Source organism: Pleurodeles waltl, chromosome 6, assembly GCF_031143425.1.
Source record: "Pleurodeles waltl isolate 20211129_DDA chromosome 6, aPleWal1.hap1.20221129, whole genome shotgun sequence".
NCBI classification, from domain to species: Eukaryota; Metazoa; Chordata; class Amphibia; order Caudata; family Salamandridae; genus Pleurodeles; species Pleurodeles waltl.
In genome coordinates this window covers 1,273,583,335-1,273,606,605 of record NC_090445.1, presented here as the reverse complement: position 1 = coordinate 1,273,606,605, position 23,271 = coordinate 1,273,583,335, and the positions used below count along the sequence as shown (strand labels likewise).

General features: G+C 46.0%; 1 protein-coding gene across 3 annotated transcripts in view; it reads right to left on the bottom strand.

Annotated features, from left to right (window-relative positions):
• Positions 1-987: 987 nt before the first annotated feature.
• LOC138302123 (probetacellulin-like) overlaps positions 988-23,271 on the bottom strand; it is a 525,314-nt gene continuing 503,030 nt past the window's right edge. For 2 of the 3 annotated variants that reach the window (XM_069242495.1, XM_069242496.1), the window contains exon 6: positions 988-1,484. In XM_069242495.1, coding sequence (XP_069098596.1) covers positions 1,397-1,484 — 88 coding nt within the window. In that variant the 3' untranslated portion in view covers positions 988-1,396. The remainder of the gene's footprint in view (positions 1,485-23,271) is intronic. The other variant, XM_069242497.1, reaches the window with a different exon arrangement.

The following is a 23,271-nucleotide window of genomic DNA, read 5'->3' as shown; positions in this document are numbered from 1 at the left end:
TGTTGCTCTCCCCCCCAGAATGTTTTTGTCTCCTACGCCCCTGACCCGGGAACCCCCACCAAGTTATTATTGAAATGGGCACTCCCTGCATTAGAAATTTCTGTGTCGAGCAAGAAAAAAAAACAGAAAAATACAGAAACAAGTATATGCCAAACAAATACACAAATATTGAAATATTTATTTCACAATCAAATACACAAACATCAAAATTGTACTTGGAAAGTTGGAGCTTTCCTTAATTTGTTTTGTTTAATTCTTGAAGAACCAAAAATATGTTAAATTCTAGTATCTCAATTTTTCTTTTTTCTTTTAATCTATGCTCTTTTTTGAGGCTTCAATTAAGACCACCCATTATCTGTATTCTGTTTGCTGTAATTGCGCTGCTCCAAGAAATGAACCCAAAGAAAAATTGCATTTTAGCCTTCAACTTTAAATTCATCTTTATTTACCTAACACTTTCAAATTTTGAATGTTGCTTCTTTATTTCTCAACAACTTATTAATTTAATATACCAGCTGGAGCCTCTCCGAATGGCAACCACAGGTTAAGAACCACTGTATCCCCTCACTATCAGGATCACCCAGGGCAGTTTGTTACCTCCTGAAATTTTATGTACTGTTAGTGTGTTACGTAATAAATTACTACTTTTTCAAAGAGTAGGCACTGACTGGATATTGAATTAGCCCTCATACTGTATGTTGATTTGTTAAATTCTGCTTCTAAAACCCCACATGCCTCCCTAAGCTTTGAACTACTCGATTTTTTCCACTCTGAGGGTCAATTAGTAAAATGGTGAACATGGAGCCCACTTTTCGGTTCAATAGTAAAGTTAAGACACACAATACCCGTGTTAAAAGGTTCCTATTTAAACAACCAAAGCCCACTAAACCCAGTCTTTCCTGGGACCCGTGAAAGAATTTAAAATAATCATCACACAGCATTTTATTAAAAAACAATTTATTCAATAAATAAAAAACAATACGGTTAAATTCAAATAGAAAACATACAAGCAAGGTTTACACAATATTTAAGTACAGCAAGCAACATTCCTTCCAGGAATCAAACTGGCAGCTACTTTTTTCAGAATGGTTTTGGCTACTTTAAGCATGGGTATAATGCTCCCTGTACTTGCCATACTGGACTGCGTTAATGAAAAAAGGGCAATAGGACTAGCTGGGAAATATTCAGCTGAAGCTTAGCATTGCTACAATGCTATAAATATGTTTTTAATTCTCGTTGGCGTAAGGCATGTAAAGCTAAGCATTCGTTATCTTCCATTCTTCGAATTCTCAATGCAGTTTTTTTTTGTTTTGTTTTTTAAGTAAAAACCTCCGTGCTTGTAACTAAAATAAAAAATAAATAAAGCAAGGATGCAATGCTAAATTGAACTATACGTTTAAAAAATATATGTACACTCCAGTATGAAGTCACTCTTCCACGCCCCAAGGGTACGGCACAGCAGAAATCCAGCTACTACTGCAGATCTGCAAACAAAAGAAAGGAAAATGAGAAAATGTATAGTTTTAGGGCAGGAAGTACATAGTGTTATCAATGTTCGGTTAGTAGTCTTATATAGATCACCATTTGTTTCTAGGAACCCATCTGAACTATTTGGATTTAAGTAGCCTGATGATGGGTGCTCTAGAAAAGGGGGGCGGCTCTCATCAGGTGGCATATTAAGCTGTCTGACGTAATCAGGTGGCAGATTAAACTGTCTAGTTTAACCTCAAACAATGTATGTATTTTCCTTCCCTTCCTTAAGCTGTTTTCTTGTCCTGGGAGTAAGTCCATTGTTCTTCTATCCATTTCTTTTTAATTCCACCTGCTAGTGTGTAGTTCACCCTCCATATGATCCCTGTCCCATGCACTATCAGCTTCTGGTTATGGGTTAATGTAAGAAATCAAGTTACTGGTTGAGGCTGGTGGAAGCCCCACTCAAGCAACAACCACAATCTTTGTCAAGATGAACCACAAAAGTAATTACATTAACCTATGCTTAACCCTCTGGTAGCGTGGCATAAAAGCAGTTAGTCTTAAATTAGAGGCAATGTGTAAAGCATTTATGCAGGACACAAACAGTAATAAAGTGACAACACAAGAAAAACCCTATAACAATTTAGAAAAATAGAGTACACTTTAATACATTATCAACAAAACAACAAAAATCCAATTTTAAAGTCAATCGAAAATAGCACCTAAAGTAAAAAATAGGCCTCTCATGCTGGTCATGCTAGACTAGGGGAAGTCAAGTTCAGGTTGACTGCAATGAACTGCAGGCTGGATACACATACCAGGTTAGTCCAGTTGAAAAGGTATCTTCTATACCAGCATGAAGAGTTCTGTTTGTGTTGGAGGAGGAGGCAGAGCATCATAGATGGTCATGCTGTAGTGCAAAGTACTGCTCGGGCATCGTAGACAGCCATTGCTGTGATTTTGCCTTAACCCCTTCTGTGCCCAGGACGTAATGGTTACGTCCTGAGGCACAATGCTGCTGTGCCCAGGACGTAACCATTACGTCCTGTGCACAGAGCCCAGAGGGAGCGCTAGCGCTCCCACTGTGGGGTTCCCCCCACCCCCCCAAGTCAGGGATGGAAGGGGAAGCCCTTCCCCTCCCACCCCCGACCCGCCCAACCCCCCCTGTGACGTCAGCGCGCGAGCGCGCGCTGATTAGTCACAGGGTGTCCCCCATCGCGCTGGAAGCAGAGCTTCCAGCACGATTGAAAGAGAAATGCTTTTGCATTTCTCTTTCAATCCCATCGGGGAGGCCCCGAGAGGCTTCAAAGGGAAGGAAATGTATTTCCTTCCCTTTGAAGTCTCTCACAGGTTTCAAAAGCCGGATTGCTTGCAATCCGGCTTTTGAAACCCCACTAGACACCAGGGATTTTTTTTTTTTCCAATGAAATTGTCAAAAGGGAGCGACCCCTAGGGCAAGAGTCGCACCCCGGGGGGGCATTTTTTTAGGAAGGCCTTTTCTGCCCCCTTTGGGGCAGATTGGCCTATTATTAGGCCGATCTGCCCCCAGGGGGGGCAGAAACCTCTAGGCACCAGGGATCATTTCTTTGTTTTTTTCTTTTTGTTATGTTTTCTTTTTTTTTTAGGTGGGGAGCGACCCCTTAGGCAAGGGTCGCTCCCCTAGGGGGCAAATTATATTTAGGCCATTTCTGCCCCCCTTGGGGGCAGATTGGCCTATTTTGTTGAGGCCAATCTGCCCCCAAGGGGGGCAGAAACCATTAGACATCAGGCAAGGGTCGCTCCCTGGGGGGGGGGGGATTATTTTAGGCCATTTCTGCCCCCCTGGGGGGTAGATCAGCCTATTTTGATTCGGCTGATCTGCCCCCAAGGGGGACAGAAACCACTAGGCACCAGGGATTTTTTTGTTTTTCTGTTTTACAGATGGGGAGCGACCCCCTTGGACAAGGGTCGCTCCCCTGGAGGGGCAAAATGTATTTAGGCCATTTCTGCCCGCTTTGGGGGCAGATCGGCCGATTTTAGGTAAATCTGCCCCCAAGGGGATCTTTTTTTTGCGCCGTCACGCAAGGGGAGCGACCTTGTAGTCAAGGGTAGCTCCCGGGGGGGGGGTGGGGTTCGGGGGGCAAATTTATTTTAGGCCATTTCTGCCCCCCCTGGGGGCAGAAACCTGTAGGCGCCAGGGCAAATTTTTTGTTTGTGTTTTTTTTTTTTTTGTCTGTTTTTTTTTAGAGATGGGGAGCGACCCATCAGACAAGGGTCGCTCCCCTGAGGGGCAAATTGTATTTAGACCATTTCTACCCCCCTTGGGGGCAGATTGGTCGATTTTAGGTCAATCTGCCCCAAGGGGGCAGAAACCACTAAGCACCGGGGATTTGTTTTTTGGCGCCAATGTCACGCAGGGGGAGCGACCCCGTAGGCAAGGGTAGCTCCGGGGGGGGGGGGGGAGGTTCGGGGGGCAAATTTATTTTAGGCCATTTCTGCCCCCCCTGGGGGCAGAAACCTGTAGGCGCCAGGGCAAATTTTTGTTTGTGTTTTTTTTTTTTTTGTCTGTTTTTTTAGAGATGGGGAGCGACCCATCAGACAAGGGTCGCTCCCCTGGGGGGCAAATTGTATTTAGACCATTTCTACCCCCCTTGGGGGCAGATTGGTCGATTTTAGGTCAATCTGCCCCAAGGGGTCAGAAACCACTTGGCACCGGGGATTTGTTTTTTGGCGCCAATGTCACGAAGGGGGAACGACCCCGTAGGCAAGGGTCGCTCCCGGGGGGGAGGGGTTGGGCGGGCAAATTTATTTTACGCCATTTCTGCCCCCCCTGGAAGCAGATTGGCCTATTATTAGGCCGATCTGCCCCCAGGGGGGGCAGAAACCTCTTGTTGCCAGGCCAAATTTTTTTTTTGTGTTTTTTTTTTGTGTTTGTTTTTTTAGAGATGGGGAGCGACCCATCAGACAAGGGTTGCTCCCCTGGGGGGCAAACTGTGTTTAGACCATCTCTGCCCCGCTTGGGGGCAGATTGGTCGGTTTTAGGTCAATCTGCCCCCAAGGGGGCAGAAACCACTAGGCACCGGGGATTCGTTTTTTGGCGGCAATGTCACGCAGGGGGAGCGACCCAGTAGGCAAGGGTCGCTCCGAGGGGGGGGGTGGGGGTTGGGGGGGCAAATTTACTTTAGGCCATTTCTGCCCCCCCCTAGGGGCAGATTGGCCTATTATTAGGCCGATCTGCCCCCAGGGGGGGCAGAAACCTCTAGGCGCCAGGGCAAATTTGTTTTGTTTTTTTTGTTTGTTTGTTTGTTTTTTTAGAGATGGGGAGCGACCCATCAGACAAGGGTCGCTCCCCTGGGGGGCAAACTGTATTTAGAGCATTTCTTCCCCCTTTGGGGGCAGATTGGTCGATTTTACGTTAATCTGCCCCCAAGGGGGCAGAAACCACTAGGCACTGGGGATTTGTTTTTTGGCGCCAATGTCACGCAGGGGGAGCGACCCCGTAGGCAAGGGTCGCTCCTGGTGGGGGGGTGGGGGGTGGGGGTTGGGGATGCAAATTTATTTTAGGCCATTTCTGCCCCCCCTGGGGGCAGATCGGCCTATTAGGCCGATCTGCCACCAGGGGGGGGCAGAAACCTCTAGGCGCCAGGGCAAATTCTTTTTGTGTGTTTTTTTTTTGTTTGTTTGTTTTTTTAGAGATGGGGAGCGACCCATCAGGCAAGGGTCGCTCCCCTGGGGGGCAAACTGTGTTTAGACCATTTCGGTCGATTTTAGGGCAATCTGCCCCCAAGGGGGCAGAAACCACTAGGCACCGGGGATTTGTTTTTTGGCACCAATGTCACGCAGGGGGAGCGACCCCGTAGGCAAGGGTCGCACCTGGGCAGGGGGGGTTTGGGGGGGTGGGGGTTCAAATTTATTTTAGGGCATTTTTCCCCCCCCGGGGCCAGCTGAGCTAGAGGCCAAAATCCACAGGTAGGCACTTTGCAAAAAACACCTCTGTTTTCTGTGAAAAAAAAAGTTGTGTCCACGTTGTGTTTTGGGCCATTTCCTTTCGTGGGCGCTAGGCCTACCCACACAAGTGAGGTACCATTTTTATGGAGAGACTTAGGGGAACGCTGGGTGGAAGGAAATTTGTGGCTCCTCTCAGATTCCAGAACTTTCTGTCACCAAAATGAGAGGAAAAAGTGTTTTTTGGCCAGATTTTGATGTTTGCAAAGGATTCTGGGTAACAGAACCTGGTCAGAGCCCCGCAAATCACCCCATCTTGGATTCCCCTAGGTCTCTAGTTTTCAGAAATGCACAGGTTTGGTAGGTTTCCTTACGTGGCGGCTGAGCTACAGGCCAAAATCTACAGGTAGGCACTTTGCAAAAAACACCTCTGTTTTCCTTCAAAAATTTGGATGTGTCCACGTTGCGCTTTGGGGCGTTTCCTGTCGCGGGCGCTAGGCCTACCCACACAAGTGAGGTATCATTTTTATCGGGAGACGTGGGGGAACGCTGGGTGGAAGGAAATTTGTGGCTCCTCTCAGATTCCAGAACTTTCTGCCACAGAAATATGAGGAACATGTGTTTTTTTAGCCAAATTTTGAGGTTTGCGAAGGATTCTGGGTAACAGAACCTGGTCCGAGCCACACAAGTCACCCCATCTTGGATTCCCCTAGGTCTCTAGTTTTCAGAAATGAACAGGTTTGGTAAGTTTCCCTAGGTGGCGGCTGAGCTACAGGCCAAAATCTACAGGTAGACACTTTGCAAAAAACACCTCTGTTTTCCTTCAAAAATTTGGCTGTGTCCACGTTGCGCTTTGGGGCGTTTCCTGTCGCGGGCGCTAGGCCTACCCACACAAGTGAGGTATCATTTTTATCTGGAGACATGGGGGAACGCTGGGTGGAAGGAAATTTGTGGCTCCTCTCAGATTCCAGAACTTTCTGCCACAGAAATGTGAGGAACATGTGTTTTTTTAGCCAAATTTTGAGGTTTGCAAAGGATTCTGGGTAACAGAACCTGGTCCGAGCCACACAAGTCACCCCATCTTGGATTCCCCTAGGTCTCTAGTTTTCAGAAATGCACAGGTTTGGTAGGTTTCCCTAGGTGGCGGCTGAGCTACAGGCCAAAATCTACAGGTAGGCACTTTGCAAAAAACACCTCTGTTTTCCTTCAAAAATTTGGCTGTGTCCACGTTGCGCTTTGGGGCGTTTCCGGTCGCGGGCGCTAGGCCTACCCACACAAGTGAGGTATCATGTTTATCGGGAGACGTGGGGGAACGCTGGGTGGAAGGAAATTTGTGGCTCCTCTCAGATTCCAGAACTTTCTGCCACAGAAATTTGAGGAACATGTGTTTTTTTAGCCAAATTTTGAGGTTTGCAAAGGATTCTGGGTAACAGAACCTGGTCCGAGCCACACAAGTCACCCCATCTTGGATTCCCCCAGGTCTCTAGTTTTCAGAAATGCACAGGTTTGGTAGGTTTCCCTAGGTGGCGGCTGAGCTACAGGCCAAAATCTACAGGTAGGCACTTTGCAAAAAACACCTCTGTTTCCTTCCAAAATTTGGATGTGTCCACGTTGCGCTTTGGGGCGTTTCCTGTCGTGGGTGCTAGGCCTACCCACACAAGTGAGGTATCATTTTTATCGGGAGACGTGGGGGAACGCTGGGTGGAAGGAAATTTGTGGCTCCTCTCAGATTCCAGAACTTTCTGCCACAGAAATTTGAGGAACATGTGTTTTTTTAGCCAAATTTTGAGGTTTGCAAAGGATTCTGGGTAACAGAACCTGGTCCGAGCCACACAAGTCACCCCATCTTGGATTCCCCTAGGTCTCTAGTTTTCAGAAATGCACAGGTTTGGTAGGTTTCCCTAGGTGGCGGCTGAGCTACAGGCCAAAATCTACAGGTAGGCACTTTGCAAAAAACACCTCTGTTTTCCTTCAAAAATTTGGCTGTGTCCACGTTGCGCTTTGGGGCGTTTCCTGTCGCGGGCGCTAGGCCTACCCACACAAGTGAGGTATCATTTTTATCGGGAGACGTGGGGGAACGCTGGGTGGAAGGAAATTTGTGGCTCCTCTCAGATTCCAGAACTTTCTGCCACAGAAATTTGAGGAACATGTGTTTTTTTAGCCAAATTTTGAGGTTTGCAAAGGATTCTGGGTAACAGAACCTGGTCCGAGCCACACAAGTCACCCCATCTTGGATTCCCCTAGGTCTCTAGTTTTCAGAAATGGACAGGTTTGGTAGGTTTCCCTAGGTGGCGGCTGAGCTACAGGCCAAAATCTACAGGTAGGCACTTTGCAAAAAACACCTCTGTTTCCTTCCAAAATTTGGATGTGTCCACGTTGCGCTTTGGGGCGTTTCCTGTCGCGGGCGCTAGGCCTACCCACACAAGTGAGGTATCATTTTTATCGGGAGACGTGGGGGAACGCTGGGTGGAAGGAAATTTGTGGCTCCTCTCAGATTCCAGAACTTTCTGCCACAGAAATTTGAGGAACATGTGTTTTTTTAGCCAAATTTTGAGGTTTGCAAAGGATTCTGGGTAACAGAACCTGGTCCGAGCCACACAAGTCACCCCATCTTGGATTCCCCTAGGTCTCTAGTTTTCAGAAATGCACAGGTTTGGTAGGTTTCCCTAGGTGGCGGCTGAGCTACAGGCCAAAATCTACAGGTAGGCACTTTGCAAAAAACACCTCTGTTTCCTTCCAAAATTTGGATGTGTCCACGTTGCGCTTTGGGGCGTTTCCTGTCGCGGGCGCTAGGCCTACCCACCCAAGTGAGGTATCATTTTTATCGGGAGACGTGGGGGAACGCTGGGTGGAAGGAAATTTGTGGCTCCTCTCAGATTCCAGAACTTTCTGCCACAGAAATGTGAGGAACATGTGTTTTATTAGCCAAATTTTGAGGTTTGCAAAGGATTCTGGGTAACAGAACCTGGTCCGAGCCACACAAGTCACCCCATCTTGGATTCCCCTAGGTCTCTAGTTTTCAGAAATGCACAGGTTTGGTAGGTTTTCCTAGGTGGCGGCTGAGCTAGAGGCCAAAATCTACAGGTAGGCACATTGCTAAAAACAGCTCTGTTTTCTGTGATGTGTCCACGTTTTGTTTTGGGGCATATCCTGTCGCGGGCGCTAGGCCTACCCACACAAGTGAGGTATCATTTTTATCGGGAGACTTGGGGGAACATAGAATAGCAAAACAAGTGTTATTGCCCCTTGTTTTTCTCTACATTTTTCCCTTCCAAATGTAAGACAGTGTGTAAAAAAGACGTCTATTTGAGAAATGCCCTGTAATTCACATGCTAGTATGGGCACCCCGGAATTCAGAGATGTGCAAATAACCACTGCTTCTCAACACCTTATCTTGTGCCCATTTTGGAAATACAAAGGTTTTCTTGATAGCTATTTTTTACTCTTTATATTTCAGCAAATGAATTGCTGTATACCCGGCATAGAATGAAAACCCACTGCAGGGTGCAGGTCATTTATTGGCTCTGGGTACCTAGAGTTCTTGATGAACCTACAAGCCCTATATATCCTCGCAACCAGAAGAGTCCATCAGACGTAACGGTATATTGCTTTCGAAAATCTGACATTGCAGGTAAAAGTTACAGAGTAAAACGTAGAGAAAAATTGATGTTTTTTTCACCTCAATTTCAATATTTTTCTTTTTCAGTTGTTATTTTCTGTAGGAAACCCTTGTAGGATCTACACAAATTACCCCTTGCTGAATTCAGAATTTTGTCTACTTTTCAGAAATGTTGCGGTTTTCTGGGATCCAGCGTTGGTTTCATGCCCATTTCTGTCACTGACTGGAAGGAGGCTGAAAGCACAAAAAAACGTAAAAATGGGGTATGTCCCAGTAAAATGCCAAAATTGTGTTGAAAAATTGGGTTTTCTGATTCAAGTCTGCCTGTTCCTGAAAGCTGGGAAGCTGGTGATTTTAGCACCGCAAACCCTTTGTTGATGCCCTTTTCAGGGGAAAAACCAAAAGCCTTCTTCTGCAGCCCATTTTTCCCATGTTTTTGAAAAAAACGAAATTTTCACTGTTTTTTGGCTAATTTCTTGGCCTCCTTCTGGGGAACCCACAAAGTCTGGGTACCTCTAGAATCCCTAGGATGTTGGAAAAAAAGGACGCAAATTTGGCGTGGGTAGCTTATGTGAACAAAAAGTTATGAGGGCGTAAGCGCGAACTGCTCCAAATAGCCAAAAAAAGGCTCGGCACAGGAGGGGGAAAAGGCCTGGCAGCGAAGCGGTTAACAGGCATCACAGTCTACTGTTGCTGTCAGGTGAAGTGCAGCTCTTGTGTTGTCATTCACTGCGGACAGTCCTGAGCACGAAGAACAGGCCTCACCGGACCTCTGCATTGAATGGTGTCATTGGCAGCAGAGTTTCAGCACAAACAGGCCAGTTCGCAGTCAGGAGGAGCCCAAACTTAAAATGTTTCACCTTTCCTATTAATAGCAGCTCTCAGTGATGCCAGCCAAGGGTCCAGGACCTGGCGGTGGGGAGACCTCTTTGGTATCAGGACTCACTCTGAAAAGGCTAGCAGCAGGGTTGAGGTAGGTTCCGTTGTAGGGCTCAGGCAGGCCCAGTTGCTGCAGGTCAGCTGGGCAGTTGCAAGGGTAAACTGGGTAACTTGTAGACAAAAATATATAACCAGGGTTGGAGAACCCTTTCCCTGAGGACTCGCTTTTGTGTAATTTTAATCCTATCCTCAACAGACAACAGTAAAGTCTAACATCTATTGTGGTGATAATTTTAATCTCACATGTTCACTTTGTATATCTTTTTCACGCTGGGTCATTCAACTGCACTTTTCACTAGGGCCTTATAAAACAATATTGTAAGCCCCACACCACAACTCTATTGATGAGGAGGAACCCTTTGATGATGCATGCCACGTATTGGTAGATGAGAGATTTCATCCTAAAAGGGAAATATTTCCTGTACGTCCAATGGTACATACCAACACTTCAGTTAACTCTCAGACCCGGTTATTTTGGTGTGTCTGAGTTTACAAGTTGGAAGTAGATACCCGCTGGTCTTGAAATCTCCCCTAGCTCTCCTCTTGGTGCCGTGCCTTTAGGAATCACACGATTTTTGATTGGTTGAATGTACGCTTCCACTTCTGGCATCAGGGAACTATTTTCAGGAGCTTTGCCATCATTTGTGATTTTTCACTTCTCTCTGTCCTTCTTTCTCCAATCTAGTGCACACTCACTCTTTTCCCTGTGCCTCTCACCCCTCCAAGTCATGTTTTATCTCCTTCTGATACAGCACACTGCTGCTGTGTGGAGTTGCACTCTCTTCCTTTCTGTCCTTTCTTCTTGCTCTCCCGCTGCCCCTCACCCACTGCTTGTCGACTTCCCAGTGCTGAATGCTTTTAAACTTGTGCCAGCATTGCCAAACCAATCTGTGGCCATCCATCTTGGAAGTGCTCTTTATACTTCCAAGATGGCCATCACATTACACTACACAACACCCCATGACAATATATTGCCTAACCATCTTAGAAGTGTATTTTTTTATTTGGAAAAGGCCAGCTTAAAATAGCTGAACTTACATTTGTGCACTTTCAGAATGGCTGCTCTGTTGATGTTTTGGAAGTATAGAAAATACACTCCTACCAAGGCCGGCCACTGCTATTGACTTTGTCAACACTGTAGGAAGATGGCTCCTTGTTGCATTTACCCCCCCACACTTTTTGCCAGATATTGATGCTGACTTGACAGTGTGTGCTGGGACCCTGCTAACAAGGCCCCAGCATGAGTGTTCTTTCACTAAAAATGTACCATTGTTTCCACAATTGTCACACCCCTGGCACACAGATAAGTCCCTTGTAAAAGGTACCAGTAGTACCAAGGGCCCTGTGACCAGGGAAGGTCCCTAAGGGCTGCAGCATGTGTTGTGGCACCCTAAGGGACCCTCACCTAACACATGCACACTGCCATTGCAGATTGTGTGTGTTGGTGGGGAGAAAAAGGCAAAGTTGAAATGGCATCCCCCCTCAGGATGCCAAGCACACAAAATACTGCCTGTGGCATAGATAAGTCACCCCTCTAGCGGGCCTTAAAACCCTAAGGCAGAGTGCACTATAACACAGGTGGAGAAATAGCTCCATGAGCAATATGCCACTACAGTGTCTAAGTCCATTCTTAGACATTGTAAGTAAAGTGTGGCCATATTAAGTAAATGGTCTGGGAGTTTGTCAAAACAAACTCCACAGACCCATAATGGCTACACTGAAGGCTAGGAAGTTTGGTATCAAACATCTCATAATAATAAACCCACACTGATGCCAGTGATGGATTTATTTTAAGAAAAGAGTTCCCCACTGTATTTTACCCAATCCTTCAGTACAGGACTGACTGGTCTGTGCCAGGCTGCCACTGAGAGATGAGTTTCTGAACCCCCCCCCGGGGTGAGAGCCTTTCTGCTCTCTGGGACCAGAAAGAAAGCCTGCACTGGGTGGAGGTGCTTCACACCTCCCCCCTCCAGGAACTGTAACACCTAGCAGTGAGCCTCAAAGGCTCAGGCTTCGTGTTACAATGCCCCAGGGCACTCCAGTTCTTTAAGATGCCCGCCCCCTGGACACAGCACCCACTTTTGGCAGCAAGTCCTGGAGATAATGAGAAAAACAAGGAGTCACCACCCCCTCAGCCAGGTCCAGCCCTAAGGTGACCAGAGCTGAAGTGACCCCCTCCTTGGGAAATCCTCCACCTTGTTTTAGAGGGTTTAGCCCAATAGGAATATGGATGTGCCCCCCTCTCCAAAGGGAGGAGGCACAAGGAGGGTGTAGCCACCCTCAGGGACAGTAGCCATTGGCTACTGCCCTCCAGCCCTAACACACCCCTAAATTTGGTATTTAGGGGCAACCCTGAACCCAGGAAATCAGATTCCTGATGACCTGAACAAGAAGAAGGACTGCTGACCTGAAAACCCCGCAGAGAAGAATGAGACGACAACTGCTTTGGCCCCAGCCCTACCCGCCTGTTTCCAGATTCAAAGAACCTGCAACAGCGAGGCATCCAGCGGGACCAGAAACCACTGCCTACTCAGAGGACTGCCCTGCAACCCAAAAGACCAAGAAACTGCAGTGGACAGCAGCTCTGTCCAAAGCCACAAGAAGAAACCGTCTTTAAAGGGACTCTCACCGCACTCCTGTATCTTGAGTTCCTAACACTCTGCACCCGATACCACTGGCCCATGTCCAGAGAAACCAACACTGCAGCGAGGACCCCCGGACAACTCCCATGGCGTGTCCACCCTGAGCCAACCTCCCTGCACCCCCACGGCGACCCGATGCCTGGAAGAAGCACTGCACCCATAGCCCCCAGGCCTGAGAGGAACCAACTACCAGTGCAGGAGTGACCAGCAGGCGGCACTCATCTTTGCCCACTCGGTGGCTGGCCCGAGAAGTCCCCTTTCACCCTGCCTGCATCGCCAGAGTGACCGCTGGGTCCCTCTATTGATTTCAACCTAAAACCCAACATCTTCTTTGCACACTGCACCTGGCTGCCCCTGTGCCGCTGCAGGTGTATTTTGTGTGCCTGTTTGGGACCCCCCCTCCCCAGTGCTCTACAAAACCCCCCTGGTCTGCTCCCAGAGGACGCAGGTACTTACCTGCTAGCAGACTGGAACCGGAGCACCCTTAGTCTCCATAGGTGCCCATGTTATTTGGGCCCCACTTTGATCTCAGCATCTGACCGGCCCTGTGTTGCTGGTGCTGGGTGTTTGGGGTTGACTTGAACCCCCAACGGTGGGCTGCCTATGCCCTGGAGACCGAACTTGTAAGTGTGTTACTTACCTGACAAACTAACCTTTACTTACCTCCCCCAGGAACTGTTGAATTTTGCAGTGTCCACTTTTAAAACAGCTTATTGACATTTTATGCCAAACTGTGAACATTACTGTTTTCATTCAAACTTCTATATTTACCTATGCCAAGTACCTTACCATTTATGTACTTACTTGAATTGTGAACCTTGTGGTTATGATTTAAACAAAATATTTTTCTATATAAAAACCTATTGGCCTGGAGTTAAGTCATTGAGTGTGTGTTCTCATTTATTGCCTGTATGTGTACAACAAATGCTTAACACTACTCTGTTATAAGCCTAACTGCTCGACCACACTACCACAAATAGAGCATTGGTATTATCTATTGTTGCCTCAGTCAAGCCTCTTGGGGAACCCCGGGACTCTGTGCACACTCTCTCTCACTTTGAGACAGTATATACAGAGCTAACTTCCTACAAACACCAACTCAATTTACAAGCACTTGTAAAGCCAACAGCAGCAAACAAGCAAGTGCAGAGCAAGAGCGACCTGCTTTACCAATGCTTGTTTGGTACAGTTTCTACTTTGGGTTTTTCATGTACTCCCCAAGGAGTAATCTTATTGTTGAAGTGATGTGCTGCATCAGTACTATATGGAATGAGGCTTTGCATGGAGATCTGTCTTTATATTGTGGAGTCAATGACCTCCAACGTCCTGACCCAACAGGAGAAAGTATAAATTGAAGCTGGGTGAGGATGTAATACAATGTCAATAAAGAGAACATTCTCCACCGTTTCAAGTGAGCCTCTATCAAAATGTTAATGTTTCAACTGGACTTTAAAAACCCAAATCAACAGAAAACCACCCAGTTGTGTTCAGCATTAAAATGCAACAAGCCAGCAGCCACACTTCCAGTGCCACGAATGAAAGTTGCAGTAAATATGCACAGGAATATCTAAGTCACAATAACAACTGGATTTTTCATTGCCACTCCTTGTGAAAGAGGCAAAATGATGAACAAGTTACTTACCTTCGGTAACGCTTTTTCTGGTGGATACAGTAGCTACCTGTGGATTCCTCACCTTATGAATTCTCCCAATGCGCCAGCATTCGACGGAAATTTTCTTCCCAGCTCTTCACATCGAGGAGGATGTCACAATTGCACAGCTCCATACACGACTCCGTCTGACTTCATCGTGGCAATAAGAAGTCCCCTCCAGCGGGCTGACGTCATTTTCACCATTTTTTACATGCCTTCGAGGTGACCAGGTGAATACCCACTTCACAAGAACAATATATATACATACCAATCCAAATACAAATATAAAACACAATATTTGTTTATATAGGGAACACCAAAAACATATATACATTTATAGCAAAAGAAGTCTTGGCATGACCAACGGGGAGGCAGGTGGAACTGTGGGGAATCCACAGGTAGCTACAGTATCCACTAGAAACAGTGTTACCGAAGGTAAGTAACTTCTTCTTCTGATGGATACAACTACCTGATGATTCCTCACCTTATGAATAGAATCCCAAAGCAGTCCCGTACTCGGAGGTGGGTGCCTGACCGGTCACACCAAGAAATCCTGCAAAATAGAACGTGCAAAATGGTTGTTCCTCCTAACTTCCGAGTCTAAGCAATAATGCTTTGCAAAAGTGTGGAGGGAAGTCCATGTTGCGGCCTTACAAATCTCAGCAACTGGGACACCTAAAGCCAAGGCTGAAGTGGCAGACTTAGCCCTGGTGGAATGGGCCATAATACCTTCAGGAGGAACCATCTCTGACAATGAATAACAAATCTTTATGCAAAGAATGACCCACCTGGAAAGGGTTCTCTTGTGGACCGCTTTGCCCTTCATCTTGCCCACATAGCCAACGAAGAGTTGATCATCAGTACAAAAGGCTTTGGTCCTTTCAATGTAAAAACTCAGAGCCCTTCTTGGATCTCGGCGATTAAGTCTTTCCTCCTCCTTTGAAGGATGGGGAGCAGGGGAAAAGGATGAGTGGTATAGATTGCTCCATATGAAAGGGAGTGACAACCTTAGGAAGGAAAGCCGCCCTGATTCAAGCACCACATTGTCAGCATGAAAGGATATAAAAAGAGGTTTCACACTAAGAACCTGGAGCTCACTCACATGGATAGCAGACGTGATAGCTGTGAGGAAAACTGTTTTAAAAACTAGAAGTCTCAAAGGACAAGAATGCATAGGCTTAAACGGTGAACCCATTAAAAAAGTAAGAACCAAATTCAAATCCCACTGAGCTATCAGAAACGGAGTGGGAGGAAACTTGCTAGTCAGGCCTCTCAAGAACCAAATAACTATAGGAGACTTAAACATGGAAGGCACAGAAAAAGCCCGACAGCACCGATAAAAAAACATTCACAGTCGCAACTGCACACCCCTTCTGTGCCAAGGAAAGGGCAAAAATGAAAACATCAGACAAATGGGCCTTTCAGGGATCAATCTGCTTCTCACCACAGCAAGCAACACATTTTGTCCCTCTGTTAGCATAGACAGTCTTGGTGGAGTGTCACCTGGTCGATAAGATAACATCCACCACTTCTGGCGGGAGAGAAAAGGAAATCAGATTGTCCCATTCAATCTCCAGGCATGTAGATGCAGGCTCTGGACGTGGGGGTGTAGAACCTGCCCCTGCGACTGCGAGAGGAGGTCTGCCCTAAGAGGGAGACAGAGCGGAGGGCACTGTGAGAGTTGGAGAAGGTCTGTGTACCACACCCTTCTTTGCCAATCCGGGGCTGTTAAAATGATCTGAGCCCGATCTTGGAGCATTTTCCCCAGAACCCCAGGAATCAAGGGTATGGAGGGGAAACGCGTAAAGCAAGTTGTCTCACCAAGACATCTGAAACGCGTCCCCCAACGCTGCCTGCACCAGATACTGGAGGCTGCAGAACAATGGGCAGTGCATGTTCTCCAGAGGGGCAAATAGGTCTATCAGCGCAAATCCCCACATCCGGAAGATGTGAAGAACCAGGTCTGGGTGGAGACGCCACTTGTGACTGGCGAGAAATGCTGACTGAGACTGTCCGCACGTGCGTTGAGAACTCCGGCCAGATGGTTTGCTACTATGCAAATCCAATGGTCCTGTGCCCAGGACCAGAGACGCAGAGCCTCTCTGCAGATAATATACAACCATAATCCTCCCTGCTTGTTGATGTACCACATCATGGTACTGTTTTCCGTCAAGACTTGAATTAACAGACCGCGAAGGGACGGGAGAAAGGCCTTGAGAGCCAGACGTATTGCCCGTAATTCCAAAAGATTGATGTGAAACATCTGTTCTACTGGAGACCAAATACCTTTGATCTCCAGGTCCCCAAGATGACACCCCACCCTAGAGTGGAAGCATCCGTTATGATTATGGCCACCAGAGGTGGTAGGCAAAAAGGCCATCTTTGGGAAAGGTTGCCGTCCACAGCCCACCATCGTAGATCCGCTGCAGCGTCTCTGGAGAGCTTTATCGACTCCTCCAGATCCCCTTTGTGTTGAAACCACTGCTTGCGGAGGCACCACTGTAGAGCCCTTATGTGTCAATGTGCATGAGTGACCAACAGAAAGCAGGAAGCCAACAGACTGAGCAGATGTAGGACATTGAGGACCGGAACAGCCGCTCCCTTTTGAAACATTGGAATCATCGCCTGAATGTCCTGAATCCTCTGCGGCGGAGAGTAGGCCCGATTCAATGTTGTATCCAGTACTGCCCCTATGAAAAGGAGGCACTGACAGGGCTCCAGGTGAGACTTGGGCACGTTTACTGTAAAGCCCAGGTTGAACAACAACTGTGTTGTTATTTGCAAGTGATGCAGCACAAGCTCTGGGGACCCGGCTTTGATCAGTCAATCATCCGGGTAAGGGAATACAGGTACTGCCTTCCTTCTGAGATCTGCTGCAACCACAGCTATCACCTTTGTGAAAACTCAAGTTGTGGAAGTAAGACCAAAAGGAAGGACCGCAAACTGGTAGTGCTGCGACCCTACCACAAACCAGAGATACTTCCAGTGCGACTTCAGAATGGGGATATAAAAATAAGCATCCTGCAAGCCGACAGACACCATCCAGTCTTCCTTGTTCAAAGCCAGAAGCACCTGTGCTAGCATTTTGAGTTTCTCCTATTTGAGAAAGCAATTCAAAATCCTCAGGTCCAGGATAGGCCTCAATCGACCATCCTTCTTAGGAATCAGAAAATATCTCGAATAGCCCCTGCCCCCTTTCCTGCTCTGGAACCAACTCCACTGCACCCTTTAACAAAAGTACTTGCACCTCCTGCTGAAGCAAGAGGAGATGATCTTCAGAGCAAAACGAATGACGGGGAGTGATGGGAGGGGGAAACTCCTGAAAAGTAAGGGTAAAACCTTTCCCCACAATATTCAGCACCCAGGAGTCCAATGTGACTAACTCCCACTCGTGGAGAAAATGAAATAGCCTTCCCTCTACGGGAGGAGCATGATCCAAGATGGAGAGAAAACTAGGGCTGCTTTCCTTGTTGGGTTCCCCCAGAGGAAGATGATGAGGCTGGAGGCTGCTGGGTAGCTCCTTGTGTTCTAACCCTCCCCCTCCCTCTATAAAACCCCCTGAACCTCCAAAAAGATCTAAAGGGTGTGGATGCTGAAGCCTGTAGCCCCAAGCATCTTGCGGTAGCCTGCTGTCTTTAAAATGTTTCAAAGCAGAGTCGGTCTTGGATCCAAACAACTGCTCGCCATCCAATGGAAGGTCCAACAAAGTTGTCTGAACGTCTGTGGAAAAGCCAGAAGACCTAAGCCACACATGCCTCCTGGTTGCCACCGAAGTGCCCATTGTCCTGGCAAGTGAATCAGCTGTATCCAAACCCGACTGGATAACCTGCTTGGCCACCGCTTGAGTGTCCAAAAGGAGCTCAAACTGCCCCTGCACATCCTGAGGCAAGTTCTTGCCATGTCCATCAGGGCATGAATATACCTCCCCAGCACACAGGTGGCATTGACCGACTCCAATGCCATACTGCATGAGGAGACACCTTTCTTGGCTACTTGCTCCATCCTCTTAGACTCTCTACCGATGGTATAGCAGGAAACGAACCAGGTGCAGATCAGGCAGAACAAGATGCTTGCACCACCAAGCTCTCAGGTGGTGGATGCTGAGACAAAAATTGAGGATCCCCAGGAGCAACTCTGTACCTCCTAGCCACAGTCATGGAAACTGCTGGAGTTGTGACAGGTTTCCTTCAAATGTCTAAAATGGGCTCAGTAAGGGCATCATTAAAAGGGAGTAGAGACTCCGCAGACATAGAGGAAGGATGCAATACCTCAGTCAAGATGTTTGTTTTCACCTCCGATGCTGGTAGCAGAAGTTCCAAGAATTCAGCAGCCTTCCTTATAACACTGTGATAAGAATCTGTCTCCTCTGTGAATTCGCCTGGGGATGAAAGATCCGACTCAGGGGATGTATCTAGTCCACTTGCAGAGTCCAGACCCTGAAATTCCGCCATAGGCTCAGGACTCTCCCCCTCCTCCAACAGCTGTTGGTGATATTCATGCTCCTCCAAAAGCCTCAAGGCCCTCCTCCTTGACCTCAGTCTAGCCTTCGTCGTCGACAACGGTTTCAGGGCAGGTGGACGTTCTGGCGGTGGAGATGGTGGAGATATACTGCGTCCTGATCGGGATCCATCCGGTGTTGGCATCGACTCCATCGGCACCATAGGCATCATCAGGGGTGACGACATCATCGGCGCCGAACGAACACCTTCAGTTGGATAGAAGGGTGCAAACGGGGCCTGTTTGTACAGCGCTGGCAAAACCAGAGAGAAAGCTAATGGACCCGTGGGACCAGCCGGTGCACCAGCAGGGGCCATAGATCTGTTGACAATGCTTAACATAGCATTAAGGAACCCCGTTGGATCCGCCCCGGAGTCGGGAAGGCAGGAAACCTCTGCTCATCTTGAGGCGCCTGGGTCGAATCTGAAGCTTCTGCCACCAGCTCCTGAGTTAACACAGGTGAAAAGTGAATCGGAGGACTTGCAGGGGACTTAACGACCTCAATCAACGACAGCGCCAGAGAAGCCTGTGGACTCTGAGGCTGAGGCGTGATCGTTGGACCGACCTCCCACGCTGTATGGTGCCATCTTGGAGGGGACCAAGACCAATCTCTGGAAGAACGGCATTGAGAATCGTGCCTGCGCCGCTTCTTATGAGATCTCTAGGACTTATGTGAGGAAGAGTCCCTCGCCTTAGATCTTCGATGACCCTTAGGCCCCTTCTTAGCTGTTTCCAAGAAGAGCTTAGCCTCTCTCTCTTTTAGGGCGTTCAGGTTCATCTGCTGGCAGGACACCCACCCCTGCACATCGTGGTCCAAGCTTAGGCTTCACAAGCAGTCCTCATGAGAATCTGTGACCGACATGCAACCCTGCATTCATGGCAAGGCTTAAAACATGATTTCTTCGGTGGAGAGATTGTAACTAGTACAACAAGAACACCTTCAAAACAGTAACTGTTCGAGAGCCAGGAAAAACAGTTAGCATTGAAGGTGCAGGAAAAAAGGAACTGACGTCAGCACGCCCGCGAGGACTTCTCATTGCCACAATGACGTCAGAGAGAGTCACGTGCAGAGCCGTGCAATTGTGATGTCCTCGTCAAAGTGAAGAGCTGGGAAAAAAAATTCAGTTGAATGCTGGGGCATTGGGAGAATTCATAAGGTGAGGAATCCACAGGTAGTTGTATCAATTAGAAATTCAATTTACGTTCACTCTCGACCAAGTGACTCCACTACAGTAACTACCTGGCAGCTATTATGGCAAGCATTGGCAATGGGTCTGGCTTATGAATGAAAGCCCCTTTTGTGGCACTTATGGGTGTAAACATCATATGTGCAGACGCAATTGGGCCCTGGAGAAGAATGTCTTCTCCCCAGTTCCAGGTTCAACAACCACCAGTGCTCGAGTGGGACACCATCACAGCTCTCACCTATGGAGGTCAACTGCATCTTTGGACTTGGTGAAGAGGGTAGTAGTCAGCATCATTCAATAACAAATCAATGACATTATACCATAAACAATACTAGAACCATCAACAATTTGACACTAAGTCAAACTCCAAATCGAATAAAGTTTCAAAGCTTTATTACAATCCCAAAATCAATATCACATATATGATGGACAAAACTAAATTACAAATATACATGAAACCCATAGGCTGACCAAAACATCTGAAAAGATTTAGCCTACTAAACATCAATACTGTTAGACACTCCAGAAGATTAATGTAAACTAACGACAATACAATATGCACATTATTAGAATTCAAAGCAGATGATGGTGACATCAGTAAATCATCAAAATACAGTTTAACATTCAATTTCAGATTTCAGATCTGGGCCATTCCAATCACTAACACGAATTTGGACTTGCATTTGTGGGAATGGGCTAACACATGCAGGCGAAAGCAAAATTAAAAGAAAGACAGATAATTTGGAAAAATATCTAACTAGTATAACTCACCATAAGAATACACTGGTGTAAATAACTAGAAGAAAACAAAAAACACATTTAGTCATACCTCTCCTCATGCAACAGCAGACAATAGTAGTTCAGCAAGACAGGATGGTCACCTTCTTCTGGCGTCAGTTGACAGCAGCATCAGAATGGTGCAGAACACGAGCTGCACATAGGACAATTCAGCAGTTCAGAATTAGTTGGGCTCAGTAGAACTACACCACATAACAGAATAGGGCAGTTAAGACTAAGATGAGAAAATTCATCTGGGGACTTATAAAATAGGAGAGTAACAACCGATTTAAACAGGGTTCTGGACAGTTTTGAGGCAGGAGAACTAACTCCAAGTTTCAAAGTTTCTCACTAATTAGAAATACGCACAATCTATTCATTGGTCCTTTAGGTGGGTGCATTTCAGACGTCAGATTCAGCATCCAGTCACTACAGATGGCACCATCAAATTATTTTACTATTCTGAAGCTTCTCAGCAAAAGTGCATTGTCATCGGATGATTTCACACATTTTAAACAAAATATTACATTCTCTAGTTATTTACTTGCAATCCTTTCCAACACACAAATCATTTTTACATGAGAACTACAAGTTTCCAGTACTGTTCGACAGCTAGTACAAATAATGTTATATTATTACTTCTAAAACGTCTCTTCACTACAATACAGTAGGACTTTCAACATTCACATTAGCAGACTAGGGAAAGAATTACGGTCAGAGGGAATAGAATAAATGTGATTTTTCATTACTGCAGCAAAATGAACCTTTTCAGGACTAGTCGAGCGAAAAAATACATTTGATACATTAATAAACCTATTGCGCACCTTACAATTCATATATGCCAAACAAATTATTTAATTGCAAATGTTATTAATGACATGTGAGAACATTTTAAACATGCATTTATTTTTCTGCACACATGTAACTTATATTAATAAAAGAAATTATTTAGTTCAATGTAGGTATAATTAATTCATATTCATTTAACATTTTTAATATGTTTAATATTAATTCAAATTAATATTTTATTTAACATAAATGCAAAACTCATGTTAGAACGTGGTGTTTAATACCAGTGGTGGCCACATGGTTCACCATATTTCAAATGCGCACATTTTACAACACAGTATTTTCTCTGTTAGTTGGAGGTTAATTAATTACCATGTGCTAACTTCCATGCCACTAATATATTGGTAATATTTGACCTCTCGCATTCCCTTCTCTGACGGCAATCTATGCCATCACAAAAGAACTATTCTCCTTTACAATGAGACAGGTCAAAACCTTGTAGTTTGATAACGCATAGATCTAGGTTTGATATAATTGTTCATTCTCTTCATTGTCTGATAATACCGGTTTTCTCACAGTCTCCATTTCTTTCCTCTTCAGTTTGGTCTTTGCTCTTTGTTTTCTCCAGAAATTGTAATCTTCGTAAAATCCAAGTACACAAATTATGTTCACTGTCACAATCAAAAAAGGTTTCAGGATCATTTTCAGGATCATTTTCACAAAACCATTTCCCAAGTTTCCAAACTAAGATTCCACTTTTGAGAATTCTTTGCCTATTGTTTTCCCAACAGTTGTCTCTTTTAGGTCAATTAGGTCATTTTTCAGTCTAGCCAAGTTAGATAAGTATCTCCTTATCTCCCTGGTGTTATGTGGCATTTAAGTGCAACAGTGCTGTGATTTCAAAACTCGGCAGACTCCACCCTCTTTTGCTAAAAAGATCTCTAACACTAGGCAATTCTGAAGATCTTGCCGCAACTATTTCTGTATCCATTAGGAGCAATGCATCAGAAAAATCAGTTGATATCTTATCTACAATTGTTGATAACGTCCTTATCTTCATGTCATTCAAGATCACTCCCACTGATGGAATGACAGGTCCACAAATATCACCTGTAATCTCTGAACTACTTGCTCATCTTCTAAATCTCATTTTAAGTTTCTCAATCCCCGCAGGATTGTCAATGTTGTCCACTTGCAAACTTTTCGGGAAAACCACTCCTAAATAGCATGTACCGTACCAGCCTTATAGCAATTTGTAATAAGCATTCTTACCACAGATGTAATAGACACCAGGTCAGCGGGGTATTGTCTATTTAGCATAGATCCCATGCATTCTTGAACAGGAACACATGTCCTCATTCACTTGTTCCTACACACTTGTTAGCTTTTGATTGCAGCCTATATATACAAACCTTTCCTACATGCTGCCAATCTAAAGCTAAGTGTCCCTCTGCATCAGGTGTGTTGTGAACTATTTTCTTCTTGCTAACTATTCCCTTATCTGTTCTTTCTTTCATTGCCTTTCTTCTATCATCTACTTGATTAATGAATTCCTCTTCTACGTGTGTGAGAATTCAAGTTAAGTTATTCCTGTGTGCATATGCTGTGCCAAACTTCAGTGTAGGCTCAAGGAACACTCCTACTATAACCAAGGCCCATATTTATACTTTTTGACACAAAACTGCGCCGGCTCAGTTTTGCGTAAAAAATATTACCGCCGGCTAACGCCATTTTGGTGCGCTGTGCGGGCATCATATTTATACTTTGATGCAC